Consider the following 21,448-nt stretch of genomic DNA (forward strand, 5'->3'; position numbering starts at 1 on the left):
GATCAGTGTTAACGATAGAGTTAGGTGCTGATGCTGCCACTTGCGCGTGCTGTGATGAATCACTTCTTGGCATGGCGGATTGGATGTTAACTGCTGGAGGTTGGAATCGGTGGCAGCAGCAGCGCGCAATTGTCGAGCGGCCGTTTGAGTCGTGTGCATAATTCCTAGCCTACTTACTTAGACGACGAAGTAGTTCCCAATTTAGAAATGCAGTCCTATGAGTCCGTCTTTTGGTACTACTTGAAGGAACCGATCCTTCCTGAACACTCCGACTTCTCAATTGTATGAATCGTTACCGGTGTTGCGAGGTTGACTGTACTTCGGAGGTCCCAATTGGGGCAAATTCTATCGTGCAGCACGTTCACGCTTTGGCAGGCACGCAGGCCGCCATATCTTTTCTAAGTTGATCCTCCGTATTGTGCCGGCGTATTATCCAACACTAGTCTCATAACCCGGGTACGTGAGACTTAAAGCAAGTAAGTTTGAAAAATATGTCGAAAGAGCACAGAGGATTATGTTAAGTGGCATAAGGTCTATGGTGGAATCCAGTAGCTTGATTTCAGTGAGTTGGACCTTGCGTGGCAGAGGGCAGTTTAGGTTAAGGATGCGACACTAAGACGCAACTCGCCAATAGGAAGTTTCCAATATTCTTATTTCGGCCCAAAATAGTAATCTCACAGGTTTTGAGTAACGGATCTCACCTTCTAATTCATGTCGAATGGCACTCCGAAGGTAGGGGGCTACGTGGATGGGTGACACAATCCCAGGCACATGCAGCCACATAGCTTCCAAACCGTCGGGTGGACGTGCCATCATCAAGTCTCAGACAATCGAGAGACTTACGCAATGTGCCAAACTGTATGGTTTCGCGGCATGTAATAGGATGACATTGTGGGCTTTCCCCTCGAGCAACACGCAGCACAATCTATAAGTACCCCCCTTTCCAGCCATCATACAGGACCTTTGTTCATCATCAGCATCAATCATCAACAATCGTCTTCACCACAGTTTCAGAACTTTACTACATTTTTCCACACACATTCACAAGCTTCCATACTATTTGTCTATCCTCAAGAAAACCTCCAAGTAGTTCTTCAACCACCAATATCAAAATGCAGACCTATATCTTCACCGCCATCTTCGCCGCCATGACAGCCATGGTATCGGCTCAAACCATCTCTTTGCCTTCCGGCGTTTCGCTTCCTTCCGGAGTCGCCACGTTCCTCCCTTCGGGCGTTGTCGTCGTCAGCCAAGCCGCGTCTTCCACTTCCGCTGCTACTGCTGGCAACGGCCGCCGCGGCCAGATGTAAAGGACATCAATTTCTACACTACATATTTGGCGTCGGCAATAGAAGCATTCATACGCGAATGCGGGTGGGGAGAGGGGGTTTAGTCTTGATTTAGTCTTGATTCTTTGATTCTTTGACTCTTTGGTTAATCTGTTCTGGTGGAATTAGGTGGAATAATTGGCTTTGATTGTACTGGCAAACATTTGTTTTCACAGCTGGGTGAAAGGGGAAAGTTAAGGGGTTGGTCCGCTAGAAGTTGTACAAGTATTGTTATATTGTTTCGCAAGGCAGTAAGCAGTCATCGCACGACTTACAAGAAACATTTGAATCACCGCTTCGTTGTGTCAACAGCTCATGTTTTGACGCAGCTCCTTCACAATGCATAATAATTTTGCAAACTTGTCCACCCAAGAACTTGTATTGCGACCCTGCGCCGAAGTTTGGACAATTCTGTCAGCGTAGCACTGTGAAAATTAGCAGAATTTTGACCCCAAAATGTTACATACAGGGAAGAGTAATGATTCGGGTTTCCAAGCGGCCATGAGAGATATATAGGGAGGAACTACTTGCTCCATATGGAATGGCTAACGTTTGTCGAGAGACATGGAACAATTTTGTCGATGCCATGAGGCCCAGCCCTTACTCACATGGGCAGGCAATATCTGTGTATTATAGACAACGCTGGCGACTATGACCGTACGACTTTATAGTTGACCAGCATCGTCGCAGATATAGCATTTAGCCCTCAACACATCGCGCCCCATGCGGGCCTTGCTTAGCATGACAAACGTGGAGCATCACGCCTGGCGCGGACGATTCCAAAAGTTCCTTCTGTCATCATGTGACACGACAGAGGCACAACGTTCCTTGGTGAGTTTCTGATACATACCCTACGATAGGAATTCAGCTATTGACCGTCATAACCTTCATAGAACTTCAATAGAACGTTATGAGTGTTAGAAACATTCAAACGTCGTTTGCTTTAATGCCTGTAATGCTTAACTTATTAGTAGCGTGGCCCGTGCTAATATCCTGAAGTAGGCCAGGCACGCACCTGCCTGTTCCACTTTCTCTTCGACTTAGGCTGTTTAATTGCCGCGTGTAGGACTCTAGCAACAAATAAAACTAAACCTTGTCAAAGCACAAATCGCAGCCTACCAAACATGGCATGCAGGATTTCAAGGGGTCCATCATTCAAGCCCGCTGACACCGATAAAGTGCTTGATGACGGACACAGCTATCATAGGCCGATTTGGATCCGAATCTCGAAGCTGGGACTCCAAGACGGTCAAATGGTGTACATGAGCATGGCGTCGTCTATCGAAGAGCTTCGCGTGTAACACATCAACCTCGCAGCTTCTGTCGGAGGACGCTGGATGACTGCACCTGTTTCATCAGGAGTCCAAATGCCGGAATGCCAGCTTGATGATAGGGATTGCCAGAAATGAATCGTGGGGGTTTCTCCATTTTGACGTCAAAGTTGACAACTGCAACATGGAAATGGGACCAGTGGTATTTCCGGACCTGCCGATGTCATTGACGCTGATATCAGGGCAGCTTTCTTCAACAAGCCAAAGATTACTTCACTATCTCCCAGCTCCCTCCATAGGCTCCGAACATCATTATCTCACATGAAAATCGAGTCCGACGTTACTGTGGGACAGCATCGAGCTTCCGATGTCACATTAACCAATCCTGACAACCCCTTGTGTTGCTTGATTGGACAGCTTATCCCTATCTCTTGGACACTTTGGGATGTTCACAGAATCCTGCCATGTTGTGTGTGGTAGCTCTTGAGCTTGATAACGAATTGCTCGCTACAATTGCTCGCTTTTATGTGGCCAAGCTCATCTTATCATAACGGCCGACGTTGTGCTACGATGATAGCCATTGTTTCTCGCATGGCACAGCATGGCTTCTGCAATGTACATAACCTCCTTCTAGTACCTCCGACGGCGCTTTCCAGAAAGGTTGGACGCGAACGATCCCATGCTATGCACATCTGCTGTCAATATTTGCGTTGTCTGGTTTTGTGACATTTTTCACTTGATTCCACCGACGGTCTCGCTACCGACAAGATGGCCGAAATCGAGCCCAAACATGAAAAGCTTGGCATTAAGCCGGCCGCTGAAAGCGATGGACCAGAGGTGGCGTCAACCAAAGAGGCCGAACTCGAGAACCATGAGGTTTTCCAAATTACGGAGGACGGCGTGGACTTCCGAAACGTCAGCTGGCCGCGAGCCACCATCATCTTTCTGAAGATCATCTTCGCAACTGGCGTCTTGTCCATCCCGACGGCCATGTACAGCTTGGGCGCTGTTGGAGGCGCATTAAGCGTCATAGGATGGTCTTTCATGAATACCTGTGAGTGTAAGTAGCGTTGGTAAGCAGGCTGGTTTGCTGATACCTCCTCCAAGATACTGCCGTCATCCAAGGCAACTTCAAGACTCGGCATCCCGAATGTCACACCTTGGCCGATATGGGCCATAAAGTCGGCGGCGTTGTGTTTAGAGAAATCATCGGCATCCTATATCTGGTCGCATATATTCTCTGCACGGGAAGTGGCATTGTCGGTTTATCCGTCGGCTTCAACGCCCTTAGCGACCATGCCGCCTGCACCGTTTGGTGGTCTTTCTTGTCGATGGTCCTCATAACGGCAGCTGCGTCAGTGAGGACACTTAGGAACATTGGATGGCTCACCTGGGTTGGGTTTTTCTCAATATTTATTGCTATTCTGGTGGTGGTGATCGGCGTCACCTTGCGGGTTCGTCCCGCTGCCGCTCCACAGACTGGGGATTTCGATCTTGGCTACCACGTTATCGCATACCCGACCTTCGCCGAAGGGTCAGTATCCGCGTTTCCTCATTCCTTCGAGCGCTGTCTTCGGAGTGGGGAAACGGTCCACGCAGGACGTTCAACTTCTAGACGCAACTGAAAACCCCACACATTTCTGGTATTCTTCAAAGTGCTGGCGCTAACCACCGCTTCAGTATGACGGCGACGGCGACAATATTTGTGTCGAGCGCTGGAACCTCGGCGTTTTTGCCAGTGATATCCGAGATGAGAAATCCGAGGGACTATAAAAAGGCCTTATACATATGCGTATGCGATTTTTCTCGAGTTGTGTCGTTCTCTTCTTAGTTTGTGTCAAAAGCAAATCCTGTTTGACCGGCCGAGTCGACCGGGTCTTGGCCCCGTGGGGCGCCCAACATCGTGCTTAAAACCACGAAAGCACTTCTGGCTGACTCAAGTATGGTAGATGGGACTTGTGCTATGTATGTACTTGTCATTCTCCCTTGTCGTTTACCGGTGGGCCGGCGCCTGGGTAACGAATCCGTCGCTTGGTAGCGCAGGTGGCACCCTGAAAAAGGTGTCATACGGAATCGCCCTCATCGGCCTAATGGTCAGCGGCTGTCTATATTTGCACGTCGCGGCAAAGTACCTATTCGTGCGTTTGTTACGTGGAACCAAACATCTCCAGTCCAACACGGTCACTCACTGGGCGACGTGGCTTGGGTGCTCTATCTCACTCGGTGTGATTGCTTGGATCCTGGCCGAGGCAATAGCGCTTTTCAGCTACATCATTGCCTTGACCGGCTCAGTCTGTTTTGCGCCAATGGCGATTATGATACCGGCAGTACTGTGGCTCTACGATTTCTGGGACTACCGGAAAGGAAACATTTGGCAGAAGGCCAAGTTTCTTTTCCATTGGTTCCTCATTTTTCTGGGCGCGTTTATCACTGTGGGCGGAACGTAAGTCCATGCTCCAGTCGCACCCTGATTTGAGATGCACTGACATCTGGTACCAGCTATTCTACGATCCTGGCTATCATGAATGCGTATGCGAGTGGGGAGATTGGCTCTGCTTTTTCCTGTGCGGACAACTCAGGCACCCTTAGTGGCTGAGGTAATGTTGACTGCCGATGCCTAGGTTAGTCTGTATGGGCACGTATGCACCAGACTTCCTCACATGCGTGAGCTATTGATGCGCGCTGAGAATGCATTCAATCTAAGTTACACGAATGGCCATGACAAGTGAGCTCAATAGCAGAAACATAACGTACAACCCCACCTTTTCCGGCCACCCACCTTTCTGGCCACATATTGCAATCCAATTGAAGGTATTCGAAACAGTGTATTCAACGTACTATTATAGCTATTCATGTACAACCAGCTCTAATAGAAAGCTGTGCTCTAGGGTTTCCTGAGGTATAGATCTGATAGATTCTGACGCCTTAGCTGGGTCCAGTATTACCTGATTCCGACGTTGTACCTGGTCTCGTTGCCGTTCTACTTCAAGGGCTCGATCCATCGCTTCCTTAATCTGTACAATGTTACCAAATCGTTCATTAGGCCCTAATCGTACCTTCTTACGTGGTTTGGGGCGTAACGAAGTTATAGGGTAGAGCGTGGAACGCCCCATCGGAGGGAAGCCTGGCGCTGGGATATCCCTTGATTGATATCATTGAGAGCGCCTTGAATCGAATTTTCTGAATATCGAGGCATTGTATAATAATAGCCAATACCGACGATAATCTGTTGTGCCGAAGGTTGTTGTAGTTTGCAGATTAGGTGGCCGGAAAGGTGGGGTTGTACGTTAGTGAGCTCCTTGTTTCAACTCCACGCTCTTCACGATATCTACTACGAGTACATTCCGCACTTTGACCCAAAAGATATTGGGGAACAATGAACTTCCCCACTCCGAATGTTTATATAGGGTCTGTTAATGTCTCGACTTGGCGCGATTATGCCAAAAATCCTGCTGGAACGCCAGGCGTTGTTGACTCGTACCAATGCAGCGAGACACTGGGAATGGAACTCGATTTAGTGTACCCAGCCGCCCCCGGTAAGCAACACCACGCCAACTATATCACGACTTACGAGGCCCGCCGCGATGGTCCAGATCCTCTGAGGTGTAATGACTTGCTCTTCGACATTGCCAAGATGATCGATTAGCACGCTGGTGTGACCTTACCGCTCTCGAACAAAGCCATTGGAGCAGAAGGCGGCTCGGCGTCTCAAAAGGGCATGGAAACCCACCAGCCAGGTTCATACACTGATTAACAAGGGGGGTGAACCCTGGCTGTTAGCGCATGTCGTCTCAAGCTTTGCACAAACGTTTAAATTGCCCGGATCGAACGACGACACCACGTTGTGGCTTTCTATGGCTGTGATTACTTCCCGAGATGCTTACTTGGAGACCATGCGCGCCCCAGAGTGAACACATTGCAACGTCGCGCTGATTTGTGACTCGTGGAAGTGGGAGTCCGTTGACAACGTGAGCGAGCGGCGCCGCCCGAGTGAACCACTACCTGCATCCGGGCGAGCTATGACCCTCTCTTCTCGTTACTCTCGACTGGTATTACAATCCCTGCTGAGTTGCGGAGAAGACCCTATCTTGCATGCAGGCCCGATCCAAGTTATGCCGGATTCCCGTCTAATGAAGAGCCGCCCTTTGACAGGAAGTCTGCCAATGCCCTGGGTCTATAAGTAACGGCATGGCCAGCGATTACGAGATCATTTATCAACCAAGGTAGTTGACAGCCCTGATACTCTCAAGCCATCAACCTGCTGCCTCTTGTTCTTCTGCCAATATGCGCGCCTCCAAGATTGTTGCCGCCTTGGCCGCCGGTCTTGGAGTCAGTGCTGCTCCCATTGCGGCCCGCGCTGTTATTTCCCACGATGCCGTGGTCGGCTTTGCCGAGACGGTTCCCAGTGGCACCCTCGGCAGCGCCTATCTGAAGTTTAAGCCTTGGCTGAAGGTGGTCAACGGCTGCGTTCCCTTTCCTGCTGTTGACACCGCGGGCAATACTGGGTAAATTCTCCTTTCGCATCTCTAGCAAAAGCTCATCAGTATTTCCCTATGCTAACATTTTATCCGACAGGGGTGGTTTGGACATAACTGGCGCATCAAACGGCGACTGCGACTCTAGCACCGGCCAGGTCTACGTCCGCAGCACGGCAGTGGGCTCCTCGTACGCCTTTATGTACTCCTGGTAAGTCGCCCATACACTCAAACCCCCGACCCTCCTTTCCCCTTTCCCTCGCTAACCACGCAAAATAGGTACATGCCGAAAGACTCCCCCTCAAGCGGCCTTGGCCACCGCCACGACTGGGAGAGCATCGTTGTCTGGACCGACACATCCTACTCCACCATTCTGGGCGTCGCGACGTCAGCCCATGGCGAATACGCCACTACAACCAGCCCGCCCCTTGACGGCACTCGCGCTAAGATTCAGTACTACAGCACCTGGCCCACCAACCACCAGCTGGGAACTACTGATACTAAGGGCGGCGAGCAGCCTCTCATTGCCTGGGAGAGCATGACGGACGCTGCGAGGACCGTCCTGACAAACACGGACTTTGGGAGTGCGAATGTGCCGTTTAAGGATGCGAACTTTCAGAACAACCTCGCTTTGGCTGCTCTATGAGATTTTATTGATGCAAATGGTGGATGATACAAGAATTGACAAACTTAATTAAATACATATATTCTAATAACTATGATATCTTCGAAATTTTAAGAGCAAGACCCTGACATTTATTATACTTGATGATGCTCGACATGGATTTTAATTTCGCAACGAGGCATGTTCATCAACCCCAGCACCCGCAGGGTTATTCTATTTCCGTATCGTTTCAGGGGGATACTCATTGGATACATTCATTCTCTTTTGGCGGCGCTTTATGTCACCGCCTAATGTATTGACGCTATTCAGTACAGGCATGGGCTTGTATTATGATGTCAGTAAAAATAAACAGCCGTCTTCATGCGACGTATAGTTGATATCAAGCATTGTACCGAAGTTTGGGGCTATTTTAGTATTGAGTTTGCAGGAGGTGGAGTTAATCAAGGAACACATGTTTGTGCTTTGACTCAGTATTGTACTTTTTCACTGTCCAATCTATTCTCTACGGTCTCCTGGACCCCTAGTCTTACTTTAAACTCCAATGACCAGCGTACGTGTGAGCGTTACATGAAGTAGCGCAACCTGATGGATAGGGGTCTATATCTCTTCTGGGTATACAGGCGCATATATTCTTACCTTGGTTACAAAAGCATTTACTCGAGTTTTGAATGATCGTATAGCGATGATCTTCGTATTTTAACAGCGTCTTACAGTGCACTGATACAGCCAGCCAGCCACGGATTGGCGCGTTTTTATCGAATAGGTGTTTGTGTAAAGCAAGAAAGGATGATATGGAAAAGACATGAACATCATAGAGCCATAAAAATGTTGTTGGGGGTTTGCGGTGCCTCAGGGCATGACCAACTTGCATTAATGCTTTAACTAGAGAAGCTACTAGCGTGCTATGCCAAGGAACCCCCCTCCCTGCCATGTATAATTAAATATTTCGTCATGCCTAGATTTCATGACAACTCATGTCAACAATGAATATACACAAAGACCATCCGTATGTAATTACATGGACATCCGTATTCATATCATCTTGGGGGCAAAAGGACTAGAGTCTATCAAGCAATTTTGAAATACGTATCAGCTTAAGTTTGCAGGATGAGTATCTCAACCACGGCCTGATACGAACCAGCCTAGATTACAGCTTCCGGGAGACCAACTACCTCTTTATCAAGACTCTTGATTCCGAGAAATAAGGCTCGAATAGCCAGACAGAACTTGGGTTCATTCTGATCAGCTGGCTATGAATAAGGCCATGTTGGATGTTCTCTCGAAGCGGCAGCTCGGCATAGCGTTATGGACAGGAGCTGAGTCCAAAGGTGGAAGCGGTCTTGACGGTGTTCGGAATGCGGTGGAAGGGAGGATGATTGGGAGGGATTGTCAGGAGTGATGTGTATTATCATGGAAAATCCTCTTATCCCGTACTTTAGCTTCTGGCAATGCCACGTGAACACCTGAATTGCTAGGCAGTTGCTAATGTAACAAATATAACGTATTCCAGAGTGGAAGCAGTGCTACATGAAAATGCCTCTTATTCATCGTCTTTCCTATCTCCTCAACACACAACTTTACATGTGTCACCTTCCGAACCTATATAATAATATCCCCACAGCGCCTCGGACAGGCTGTCTGTCCAAGTTCCCTTGTTTAAACACCACTCATACAATTCAGCAGCAACTTCCAGCCCGAAATACGTCACTCCTTTCCTCACCAGAACGCCCGCTTATTTTTAAAACAACGACAAAACTTGGCACATACCCAGCCACACTTCAGTAGTAGTAGTAGTAGCACCCTCCGAGCCTATACGCCCTTACTCCCTCCTCCTCCCCGTCTTCCCAGTGTACGTTCCAACCCAACCACAATAGTAGGCACCCTGACGGTATTTATATTATACCACCACAGGGGGTTAACCCACGCCGTACGTCCTGTGTAGCTGAAAGGTGGCTCGGCGTTGTGGTCATCGGGGTCTTGCTACATGGGCTTCTTCGATCAGCAGTTAGAATTTGGTTAGTGGGTCCGGCTTGGAGACTTCCCCTGGTTTTCCGTAGGGGGCCAGGGGTTGGGGAGGTCGTGGCTTTTGGAGGAGGGCGCCGAGGCAGCCCTCTTTCCTGTTGTGTAAATTCTATTTCTGTTTCTGTACCTTCTTTTGATATTTTGGGAAAGAAATGCATTTATTGGTGGGCTTATGTTCCGTGGTTATCGATCGACAGGCCATGTTTCGTGGAGTCGCATCGTGGGCTGTAAAGGTAAATTGAAGGGTCTGGCTACAAGGGGCTATGAATGGGCAAGAAAACAACGGTCACTAGTAATCATATGATCGGAAACATGGAAGAATTGTCTTCTGTGGATTGATGCAGGTTGGGCGTCCATGTTTGTGTTTCCCCAGGGTACGCTAGCTAATATTTCGGCTCGAATTTGGCTTTATCTTAGACATACACCCGCTTGCGGATTTGTTACATGAGCAAGCAAGCAAAGAAGAGTCTCAAATTCCGGCGACCGGTACATTCTATATGAGTCTGAACGTTGAATACGGTGTCCTTGGACAGGAGGTTAGCTGTTTCATCTTCGGATATCTGCAATTCCATCTAGTACGGCATCTCTGTAGGTGTCCTGTAGGTTCCGTCGACACATTCATGGTATTTGTGGGATTGAGCGCCATATGTGTGCCTGAGGTGGTGCCTGAGGTGGTGCCTAAGGCAGTGAAATCGCTTGTGTAGATAAAAAGGTCGGCACCTGCCTACCTACCCCAGATGTAACTTCTTACATAGGACTCCGAGCAGTCAATACACACATCACACTGCGCATCGAGCATCGTAACCAATACAGGATCTGTACAGAGTCATCATCTGAGGGTTGAATCCCTCAGTATTCAAATAAAAGTACAAAGTTTCACTGCATCCGCGCAGCAGGAAAAATAGCCTATGGAATCACTAGGTTTCTGTGCTGTCTATCTATACCCACTTAACTGTACGCCAAGGAAGACTTGGTGAAAGTACGCCGGAGAACCAAGTTAGGGAGCCTGTTGCTCTTCGATGCATAGTTGGTCAAAGGCTGCGCCTCATGACACTCTGGTACCAGATCCCTCTAATCACTTCCCCGTGGAACCCTCTCCCATCTCTGCTACACTACATTCATCCAACCAGCCCTCCTTCTCTTTCCAAAACGTTTTATTCAAGCACGCAGAATCGTGGATCTCCAACGCTACGCCCGATATTAATTTGAAACCCTTCGCTTGGATGAACTTCTTCGTGGCTTTGAAAGTCTCCTTCAACGCCTCTGGAGATACTCTCTCATTACCGCCGTTTCGTATCGCGACCATGACAGTCGACACGGAGTTTATGGTGCTTCCCTCGGGTCGACGACGCACGAGCCTGACTTGTGATGTGCAGTTGGGAACATTGAAAATAGAGTCAATCACCGCCTCATCGAGCTTCTTGCCTTTGAGGAGTTCCCGAAGTATTTTGACCTGCGCGCGATCGATGAGCTGTCGACCATCGCCCTCGGTAAACCCCTCGAGAGCTATGTTAGAACATCTCCCTGTTGTCTCTATGCAGCCGTTCACCAAGGTGGAGACCTGAAGGGAAGATATGCTGGCGACAAGTTCTGCGATTTTGTTTCCTGCGGCTTTAGCGGGTGTGGTGATGCTATCCATTGTGGTGAGTCCTGTGGGGAGGGAAGCGGCCCTAGGTCTGAGGAATGTAGCTGCAAGCGGCACGCGCTGACCTGAAGGATCGTAGAGGATGATGACAGGGGTTGACATTCCTTTCCTGAAGATGTAAGGCTGTGAGAAGCAGACCTAAAATGGAAAATGCTTAAGAAAATAGGATCTCAAAGGCCAAATGGAAAGAGGTCATAAAACCGACGCGAACGCTTTGGAGGAGCATACAACGATATATACCACACGGCCTACTCCCAGAATCGCAACTGGTCAGTTGTTCTTTATCTGCGTACAACCCTGAATGCGTTGTGTTGGTTTCTAAGTTTTACACAGGTTAGACTTTGTGACAAAGAACACAACAAGGGGGGGGGTGTTACAAACTGATGAAAGCAGGCCACTAGACCAGCAAATTTTGAACCAACTGTGCCGTCCAGTGTACCTGATATTTTCACGCATAGTCACAAGAGCTTTGGATAGTTTTAAGCCTTTGAATTCCAACAGCGATCAACACCCCTGCTTAGCTGCAAGACTTGTTTGAGGATGAGATTTTGTTCCTTCAAGTAGTAATACATATTTGCTTAGCTCTCATCCTGAGGGGGAACGTCTCACCTATAACTGTCCAGCCTCTGCAAGTCTCGTACGGATGTCTAGTGAGCGTTCGTTGACTTATTACACATTTCCATATGGAACAAAGAGTTCGGTCTATTATGCGGAGTTACGAGGTGGAACTCCAGATCACCTTCAGCCCCTATGTCTCCCAGAGTTGACGGACTATTCTAACAAAAACCCGTCTTGTCTATGTCCGTGATGGTAATAAGGGTTTCGAACTTGACACTCATCAATATTATTATTCAGTCTCCCGTTCCGTGCCGCTGCCTTGTCTCTAGGGAAAGTCGTGGCCCGCTGAGGACACTGTCATACGAACATGGGCTGTGCGGTATTTTCATCTTCGCAGATGACTTCTGAGTTTTGCTCGTTGATCTCATAATATACCGAAGTGCGATTTCGCTGTCGCGCGAAGCATGCTGCTCGGGGCACCACTGCCTCATGCCTAAGTGATACGAAACGTCAGCATTGAATACAACCAAACCCTCCGCGTTGCAGCTCCTATGCAAACATGCCCTTGTGTACATGATCCTAACCGCCATACCTCTCTCTCTCATATCTCTCAGGACCTAAAAGACAACGCACCCGTCGAAGTGAACCTTGTGCAGCGATATGCAGTTCCAGCACGACAAAGGCCTCGTGTAAGTTATTGAATAAAACATACGGAACATCACGCTAATCATCTCTGATTGCTTCAAGTTCTCCCTGATGGTTGAGTTTCGCATGACCACTGCTTATAAGATTCCTTTTCCCCTAGATCATCTCCCGAGCCTGGCCATGATGAGATTCGAGTGGAAACAGCACAAGGGCAGTCGTTTTCGAATTTTCCATTACAACAGTGTTGCGTAAAGCTCACATGCGATATCATGAATGTGCCGCTAGTAATAACACCCTACTCAGGTAATGGTAGCCGAATAACACGGTCGAAACTGCCAGAAACGTCATAACAGAAGATGGAATGGTAAGAAATGGTATCTATTAGGGTCGTCATCGTCTTTCCTTTACTTTACAATGGACTTGTATTTTGGCACCTATATGGTACTTCATGGCAGGCTAGAGTAAATTTCCCGCTGCTATGTTGTCGGAGTCCACAGGAGCTCCGATATACATACCACATCCGCCCAAAGAAAGCATAGCTCCCAGCCCGTGCAAACCTCCTTTTCATCATGACCACATAAAACCCCCCTCCTAGGGAATCGTTGCCAATTTGTCATGCACTACCATATTGGAAAGCACAGTGGCGTTGCCGTTGGTTGAACCCGCAAATTCCAAGCTGCTCCTCGATTAACTTTATTTTTGAACCGCCATGACGCCGAATGCAATTTCATACAGCGTCACAAAACGTCAAAATACCGTCGAAAACGTACTCGCCAAAACCAAGCATGCTTGGAGCGCCTGGGAAGAACGAATCGCTGGGGCGCTCTCCTTTGCATGGCATTTTCGCTTGGCCCTCGGTCGCTGTACAGGCGGCCACCGCCTGTCCCATTTGTCCCAGACGAGGGTTTCCACCTGCCTCCTAGATTCTTTGGTAGAACAGAAGGTATGCGACCTTGTTGTCCTTCATGTTATCCTTCACCTGCTTGCCCTTGGGTGCGGCGACGGGTTTGCTTGCAGCTCCGTTGACCACGCTGCTCCATTTCTTCGCACCCCCGGTGGGGGCACTGACCTTGTTCCAGCCTTCCTCTTCGCCGATGCTGTCAAACCGGTTGGCTGAACCCCCGATGTCCTTGCTCTCGTTCTGCTTGCTGACATCTTCCTCCACGCCACCTTCGGCAACATCCTCACTTCTTACTCTTCGGATCACCGTATCATCGAGGCGAATCCATTCCTTGCCATCCTGGCGGCGAACATCTACCGTGTAGTGGCCACCGCTTGCGTTTTTACCGTGATGATAAACTGCAGCGATGAGTCGGTACTTGGGGAAACCGGCGCCCTCGGCGGACAAACTGGCCTTCTTCTGCCGCGAAATGACTTCCTTGGGAAGCTCTAGCTCCAAGGGATAGCCAACCTGTTTCCAGATCTTGACAGTACCGCCCTCGGCATTGACGTACTGGAAGCGTTTGAGGTGGAGGATTAGGACAGACGGAAGAGACTCGATGGAGACTTGCTTGGTGGCCGTAGCATCTTTACCCCTGGGCGAATGGAAGTCTCCGTACAAAATCTCCGGCCGCGTCAAATTCTTCAAGGCGTCTACGATATTATGTACCTGGGGCGAGCTAATGTCCAACTGTAGCGACTGGAAAGGCTGGAGAGTAACCGAGTCCTTGCAACCTGGCACCTTCAGCTCGGATCGCCATTGCCCCCCGAAGATTCTCGTAATAGGCGACGATAAGGTTGCTTGCCCAGAAGAACGTGTAATTGCTGCACGTTGCCGTGGGCCGACTTCAAGCCAGTCACTTGTATCGACGATGCTTGTGGGGGACGACACCGTCGGTGTCACGACAGAAGAGTTTGCTGCGGTTGTTGTAGTCAAAGACGAGTCCGGTAGGTGCCGCATAATCAGCGAGCACTCATCCTGCAAAGTCTCCAACAGAAAACCGAGGAATTCTTCCGCGTCCTGCTGATGGCCACGCTGGAGGAACCCCGTCAGCTGATACGCATCAAATTTGAAGCACCATTGAACTTACCCTCATGCTGGCGAATCGTGGAAGCTTCTTGATGGCTTCGTAAACGAACTCGGGAATGAAGGGCTCTCCGTACTGCTCCAGCTCCTCATTCTTTAAACGTCTTCGCAGCAGGTCCACAGAGACTGCAGAGTCAATGATTTTGAACTCGCGCATGAACATGACCCTGTTGCCACAATATGTTAGCAAGATGCCATCGAGGCTGGCCGGTCATGTTTCCTTACATGGCATCAATTAGGGGCGTTTCGCTCTTGAAACTATACGCCGCCTTCTTGCTAACCTGATCCAAGAAGTCATAGAAAGGTATGCAGAAAATAAGAACTTGTAGAACCTGAGAAAAATGTCAGTGACGACAACTAGACGGATTTGTATGCACCCTGCGACTTACCGAATTCATATAACACATATTCCCAGTATTGATTAAACCCCTGGGCTCGAGAAATGCAATTTTTGAGTCACCCGTAACGCGATATGAACGCAAAGCCTCAGCGAGAGAACTAGCATTAGCCTTAGCAAATCCGACAGAGGCCGCGCCGCCATTGCCAGCAGCTACTGCTTCGGCAGAAGAGCCACCATTTGTCACAGAAGAAGCACCCACGCCATTGACTCCAGGAGCCGCAGCAGCAGCCGGCACTGTCTTGGCAAACAGGCCTGCCCAGTTCTTCGGTGCAACTTTGACTGAAGCAGATGCTACTTCAGCTTTAGCCTCTGTCTCTGCCGATTGTGTAGCCTCGGCGCTAGTCTGAGCACCGGCGGCCTTATCTGACGTGGCTGGGGGCACCGCCTGCTTTTGGTCTGCAGCAAGCTTATCAATGCCTGCGGTACTCCGTGTGTCCTTGGGGCTCGCCTTGGGCAGCACGGGAAGAGCAATAGGGACTGCAGGCTTCGCTGCCCGCGGGGTGGGCTTGGAAGGCTTCGTGGGAGTGACACTGTCGGCAGTGGTGGTCTGGGCGGTGTGAACGGAGACCGGTGTAGAAGGGGACGTAGATTCGGCACATTCGGAGGTAATGTTCTGGGTAGACGGTGTTTCTGGCCGTTCTGCCGGCTCAGCAGATCCGCCTGTGTTCGTCTGGGTGGGAGTATCGGGCGCCGGGGTCTCGGCCGGCTGGTTTTGGATTGGGGACTCGTCCACTGGCTGTACACCATTTGGCTGTATGATTGGAAGTTCCACCTGCCCATTCTCGCTTGACATTATGCGCCGCCTCCTCCTGGCCTTGTTGCTTTTTGCCGGGAAGGGGAGTTCGGGCCGTGATAACCATGGTAACTGAGGTTTACACAAGTTAGCAATAGCTCAATTAGCTAGTTTCCATTCTAAGCTGTTGACTCACAGGTGCTCTGAAGGGGATTCGCGCTGGTGTGACCTCGACCTCTGACTGGGAAGTCGCTACCTGGGATTGAGGGGTAGGGGGCGTCAGCGAGGCGGTGACGGCTTGGGACGAGTGCGAGGAGACAGGTGTCTGTGGTATAGGTACAGGAGGTGGGGGCACGGCAGTCGGGAAGGGAGGCGGCGTGGACATGGCAGGGGACGGCTGTGGAGGCGGTCTTGAGTAGGATTGAGGAGGCGGAGGTGGCTGCATGTTGGAAGATACGATGGGGGGATACTGCTGGTGCTGGTGCATAGTCGGAGGAGAGCGCGCTGGCTGATGTTGTTGATAGGCGTTGTAGGGTATGTAGGGCGCGGCCGGTATGGTGCCGTTCTGGTAATGAGGCGGCACTTGGACTTGAGGATAGTAGCTGTTTGCATAGGGGTTCATGGGGCTGCTGTAGTACATGTGGCCGTGGTTGACGTGTTGCTGATGGTACGAATGCTGATGCTGGTGCTGGAGCGATGGGTACTGAGGCGGACGCCGTCGCGATGCATGAGCATGAACATGGCCATTAACAATAGGTCCCGCTGGGCCTGGCCCCATGTCGACGACATGCGGGCCTCTTCCTCCAAGTCCAGGTCCGCCGCCGACACCTCCGCCAGGCATGGGCTGCCCAGCCGGCAGATGACTACCGTTCATCTTGCCGGCTTGGGGTGTATGAAGCAGTGGCTAGACTGCGCTATCCACTGCTTGTGCGACCACTGCCTTTCCGCAAAGCGCCGCGAGTGCGAAGGCGTGCTCTGCCCTGCTCTATTTGCCGTTTGCCCCTGGCCGAGGCTGCAATGCCAGGCGGGTAGACAGAGACGGTTGGGTAGTATCTGCTGGCTGCTGGCTATGTAATGTGTAACGACTGTTGCTGGGTTCGCTTGCGGGCCGTCAATGGAACCTTTCGGCTTTGTTAAAGCTGCCGAGGTCGCGTCAAAGCTGCTGCGGCTCTGCGGTGCGTCACGTTTTTGTTAGGTATCAGCTCCGATCCACCCGACTTTCGCATCTGACGAAGAACGACGAAAGAGATTGATGCTGCGTCATAAGAGTCCAGGAAGGGCGCAGCATGTGAAGAAAATGAACAGGGAGCGCGACGAAGAGAGGCCTGTCTTGGATGCGGTTATCGATTGAACATAGGTTGGTAGACCTGGTTGCGCAGCAGTCGCGTTTGGCAGAGGATGAGATCGAGGTCAAGACCAAAGTTAATCGGGGCCAGATTTTTGGGTTCATGGATTTTCTCCGATTCTAGCTTGCCGACTTGCTCAGATGGAACGTGCGGGCTTGAGCACAGTGTGGCTAAGTGCTCGGAGCAATTTGAGCAACTCGCAACTGAGCTACTATAGTAGAATTTCAACTCTGGAGAGCTGAGATTGGAATATTGGTGCTTACAGGCTCCAACACATCAGAAAGAAACATTAGAATCCAGTTGTTGTTAAGCTTTCCGCATAATTCGAGTTGTTAAACTCCCTTTCTAGAGGTGACCAATGATCCCATTGGACTCCCGAACTTACAGTTGTTTGTTGTGCCAATGTGTCACGACAGCCATCGAAGCAAATGCCGAGACTCAGTGTCATGCTGTCATATCCATGGATTTTAACACAGTCGGCTATATGGGACGTTTTTCATGTCTACCTACTTAGGTAGGTAATAATTGTTGAACTTTATATCATGTCCTTGGAATGTGGCTGTGAATAGCATCTTCATACAGTACCCCTGCAAGCAAATGTTATCTTTTATTACGCCGTTTTCGAGCTAGTACACGGAAACCTTGCAGCTACACTGTATGTGAATGCCTCTAGCCATGCCTTGATCACCTTACCAAACAATGCCAACACCAAACAGTCGATGGCCATTATTCATCTCTGAAAACCCAGAGCCCAGCCGGCCTCATCGCCTCTCGGCGTCTCTCCTTAACAATCCGTTGCTCCATCTCTTCCGTCTTCTCTCGACTTTCTGCCAATTCCTGCGTGCTTGGAAAATCCGTGTCCCAAAAACCGGGGGGGGAAGGCTGGGGATGATACCTATCCCGGTGCTTCCCATACCTGTTGGAAAGGTCTTGCGTCTTAGCTTTGAGCCACAGCTCGTCTTTCTCCTTTTTGGACATTGTGGACAGCCTTCGGGCGTCATCACCAAGCCAGTCCTCCAAAAGTGAGGTGTATTCCAGGATTCCAGTGTCGGGCAGTTGAGCTTCAGCAAGCTTTCGAAAACTCGGCCCGCAGCATGTCTCCTTGACACAACCTAGCATGTGTATACGATCACCCTTGCTGCGCACCACATCCGTAAAAGCAAAGTCATACCCGTTGTTACGGTTGGGGTTAACTTTGAAGTCTGTAAGTTTGAGGTCCTTCACTGCCCGTTCGCGTAGGGGAGTTGACTCCTGGGCTGGTTTCTTCTTCTGGGCCTCTGGGGCTTTCGCCTTCGGCTGAATCTCAGTGGATGTTCGCTTAGGTTCGGATGTTCTAAAATCTTCAGATACTTCGAGAGCCTCGCTCACTTTGTTGCGCGATTCTTTCCCAAGCGGTAAATCACGTCTCTGGGGCAAGGCGAAGTGGAACGGCTGGGTGGCGCTGGTGTCTTCGTCTCGTCCACCCGTAGGCAGAGACTGCCGTCCCGGTGAAGCAACATTGAGAAGAGTTTCGAGACGACCAGTCCCTTTCGTCAGGGGCGTGGCGGGTTTCGAGCAGCCGAGACGCTCTCCGTCTTCCGCAAGGCTTTCTATGCCTTGACGAATAGAGGAAGCAACGGCGGTTTTGAATTTTGGCTTCCTTAGTAAGCTTCTCGCTAGAGGCGTATTGGCATCTAAGGGCTGTAAAACAGTGGATCGAGAAAATTCATCACTGTTGTCTGGGTTCATTTTCCTTTGCTCAACATGTGGTGGACCTGGATATTTGGTATCGGACTTTTGAATGTCTTTAGTCACCACTTGATTCGCCCGGCTCCTTCTCAGAGGGCTGTTAAGACCTGAAGGCAAAGCAGAAAGTGGAGAAGGTAGATCCGCATTTTCCAGTATAGATCGTGCATGGCCGCCATTAAATCGACAGGCATGCGTCCTGTTGAGTTGCTCTTCCGTGCCGGATTTGGGATGCTTCATGCGGGTTTTCCGAGGAGTAGACACTCGGTCCTCAGCATCGTCGAAGTCGACGCTTTCTTGTGGCGCGAAGTGATACTGCTCGTCTGTGACTACTGGATCAGAGCTGTGTTCCGTCTTGATTTTTGTTACAGGCGGACCTTGTGCGACTGGTTTATCGTTGTGTTTTCTCTTGCGAACAGGGCGCTCAGACACAATAACCGGTGCATCTGAAGAGGGCTCATTCTTGACAGGGCTGTGACGAGAAACATTTGATGTTCTTGACAGAGGAGGCAAAGTGATCGTGTCTTCGACCTCCGCAGCATCACTAAAATCAGTGTGCGTGGTATTCCCAACTCGAACCTTGGGGGTTCCTGCGGTCCCGTTATAGGTCGCACGCATATCATCATTGTTATCCGAAGTCAAAGCTTGGTCGACTGAGTTTCTTGAGGTGGCTATTGGCCATTCTGTAGTCTTGGTCGCCGGCTGCGGGGCAGCGCGCTGAAGACTTCCGTCAAGTGCGCCGTGAGGATCCCCATGGCTGGAATGCGTTTCGGAAGTGAATGAAGAATCACCACTGACATTGCGTGTAGATCTTTCAGAGATCTCCTTTAGTTTCTTGTTTTTCTGCCTCAAACTTTGGATTTGGCTACCCAGTGTCTCCGCATGTTCCACCCACTTGTCACACTCTTTCTTCCTATTTCGAAGAAGTTCCTGGAGCTGATTGTTGGACTTGACAGCAAATGACTGAGTCTCCCGCAGCTTTTCGTACTTTTCGTCCAACTTTTTGTACTCAATGAGGAGCTCAGGGCGGGCGAGGGTCTCGACATCAGGATGGTCTTGCTTAACCGACCTTCGAAGACTTGAAACCTCGTTGACAGGCACCGGCGTCAAAGGTGACCTTGTGTCTCGACTCGAGGGCGGTCGACTCTTGCTCGGACTTCCTTGTTTCTGTTGCGCATTCTGCAGCGACCGATTGGATCTTCTGAGTTGGGCGACCTCGTCCTTTAGAGCTTTGTTTTGTTCTTGTAGTCGATCCACATTTGCCGCCTTGAGCCTGAGAACATCCAGCTCGGCTTCGAGCAACTCTCGGCTGTGAGCTTCTGCCTGTGCGGCTGTAGATGATTCAGTATCTCCCACCAAGGACTGCATGATCCATGACTTTGAAGCTTCGACTTACCCTCTCGATAATGTTCTTCAAGCTGGCCACAGACCTCTTTGAGGGCATTCAAGAGAGCAGGCGTGCTGTGTTGAGTGAACCAATCATCCATGGCTGCGATGCAAATCATACTATATCATTCTTGGCTTCCTTTTTTTTGCTGCAATGCTCACAATTGTTGAAACCATGTACCCTTGTGTCAGACAAGGTTGAATACACGACCAAAGTGTCATTCCAGCTGTTGTTGGTCAGAACGCGTCCAGTCAAACTAGGCGCGTCAGGGTCCGTGCACGCACTTTAGCTGCCCGCCCCTCCCTCCTTCCAGTTCTTGTTATACGCTCGGAATTCAACTTCGTAGTAAATTTGCTATGCAACGCAATCCACGAGATCTCACGTATTGGCCATGTCTGATAGAACTAAACTTGCAACCGACACATAAGTCTTCAAGAGGCTCTAAGCTGCCGAGTGCCATCACACTAATCCGGATGATGTCATGCGACACAGGCAATGTCCGTACATGCCCCAGGAGACTTGGTGTCCCATAAACTACTGTCCAGAGATATTGGAATGACGTAAAATACAATATTAAGAGTTAGCTCCTTCAAATTATAAGAATCGAGCTACTTTCACACGTGACTTGATATATACCTCAAATATAACTAACTCGTTCTCTAAAAGCCCAGTCACGCTGTTCATATTGTATTTTAGAGGCGCTAGTTTACTGGACCGCCTAGAGTAAGCCTAGCTCAGTCACGCATTATACTTACCCGATTCAGTCTAGTTAACCTATTAATGTTACATCCCACACAACTCTATTAAAGCACCCTTCAAAGTTTGTGATCTTTCGATGTTTCTACTCACATCTGATGAAGGTTATTTGTACAACCATTGAACAATGCGATGTTCCAGATCCATTAGTTTTAGCGATGGACGCGATTAAGAACTATCGCAGCTTGGAGCAGCAAGCCATATCGGCGGTGATTCTGGTCTTGGCAGGTCTTGTTGATCTATTCTTGTAGCATCGATCCTCCCCTGGCTCTCTGTCCGAGATACCCTTCGTCGGCTTGGAAATCGGGAACGAAGAGACACGACGGCTAATGTATTTAACCAGAGCCAAGAACCTCTACAAGGCAGGATATCAAAAGGTGCGGTCATAGAAGCCGGCGTTAACCGTACTACAAGCTCAATAGTACCCAGTTCATAGATTGGCTTTTCAAAATCACCACCTCCAGAAGTACTTGTTCAACCAGCATCTGTCAAATATTCCATAGCCT

The 21,448-nt window shown here is 49.8% G+C and overlaps 5 protein-coding genes across 5 annotated transcripts; 2 read left to right on the top strand and 3 right to left on the bottom strand.

Annotated features, from left to right (window-relative positions):
• Positions 1-3,367: 3,367 nt before the first annotated feature.
• Positions 3,368-5,195, top strand: BCR38DRAFT_484716 (transmembrane amino acid transporter protein-domain-containing protein; the record flags this gene model as incomplete). The annotated part of the gene is made up of 5 exons (XM_040863782.1): positions 3,368-3,653; positions 3,707-4,133; positions 4,280-4,391; positions 4,549-5,042; positions 5,099-5,195. The coding sequence occupies 5 exons, from the start codon at positions 3,368-3,370 to the stop codon at positions 5,193-5,195; spliced, it is 1,416 nt and encodes a 471-aa protein (XP_040716429.1).
• Positions 5,196-6,526: 1,331 nt separating this feature from the next.
• Positions 6,527-7,835, top strand: BCR38DRAFT_391523 (elicitor). The gene is made up of 3 exons (XM_040857570.1): positions 6,527-7,104; positions 7,175-7,285; positions 7,354-7,835. Exons 1-3 carry the CDS (start codon positions 6,884-6,886, stop codon positions 7,718-7,720), a joined length of 699 nt encoding a protein of 232 aa, XP_040716430.1. The 5' UTR covers positions 6,527-6,883; the 3' UTR covers positions 7,721-7,835.
• A 2,961-nt stretch (positions 7,836-10,796) lies between these two features.
• BCR38DRAFT_484718 (uncharacterized protein) lies at positions 10,797-11,468 on the bottom strand (the record flags this gene model as incomplete). Its single annotated transcript, XM_040863783.1, has 1 exon — positions 10,797-11,468. One exon carries the CDS (start codon positions 11,466-11,468, stop codon positions 10,797-10,799), a length of 672 nt encoding a protein of 223 aa, XP_040716431.1.
• Positions 11,469-13,488: 2,020 nt separating this feature from the next.
• On the bottom strand, positions 13,489-16,506 carry BCR38DRAFT_341350 (uncharacterized protein; the record flags this gene model as incomplete). The annotated part of the gene is made up of 5 exons (XM_040855861.1): positions 13,489-14,544; positions 14,600-14,762; positions 14,821-14,927; positions 14,985-15,860; positions 15,925-16,506. The coding sequence occupies 5 exons, from the start codon at positions 16,504-16,506 to the stop codon at positions 13,489-13,491; spliced, it is 2,784 nt and encodes a 927-aa protein (XP_040716432.1).
• Positions 16,507-17,800: 1,294 nt separating this feature from the next.
• BCR38DRAFT_408997 (DNA repair protein endonuclease SAE2/CtIP C-terminus-domain-containing protein) lies at positions 17,801-20,286 on the bottom strand (the record flags this gene model as incomplete). Its single annotated transcript, XM_040858328.1, has 2 exons — positions 17,801-20,130; positions 20,196-20,286. The coding sequence occupies 2 exons, from the start codon at positions 20,284-20,286 to the stop codon at positions 17,801-17,803; spliced, it is 2,421 nt and encodes an 806-aa protein (XP_040716433.1).
• Between the last annotated feature and the right edge of the window lie 1,162 nt (positions 20,287-21,448).

This window comes from Pseudomassariella vexata, assembly GCF_002105095.1.
Source record: "Pseudomassariella vexata strain CBS 129021 chromosome Unknown BCR38scaffold_6, whole genome shotgun sequence".
Classification (NCBI taxonomy): domain Eukaryota; kingdom Fungi; phylum Ascomycota; class Sordariomycetes; order Amphisphaeriales; family Pseudomassariaceae; genus Pseudomassariella; species Pseudomassariella vexata.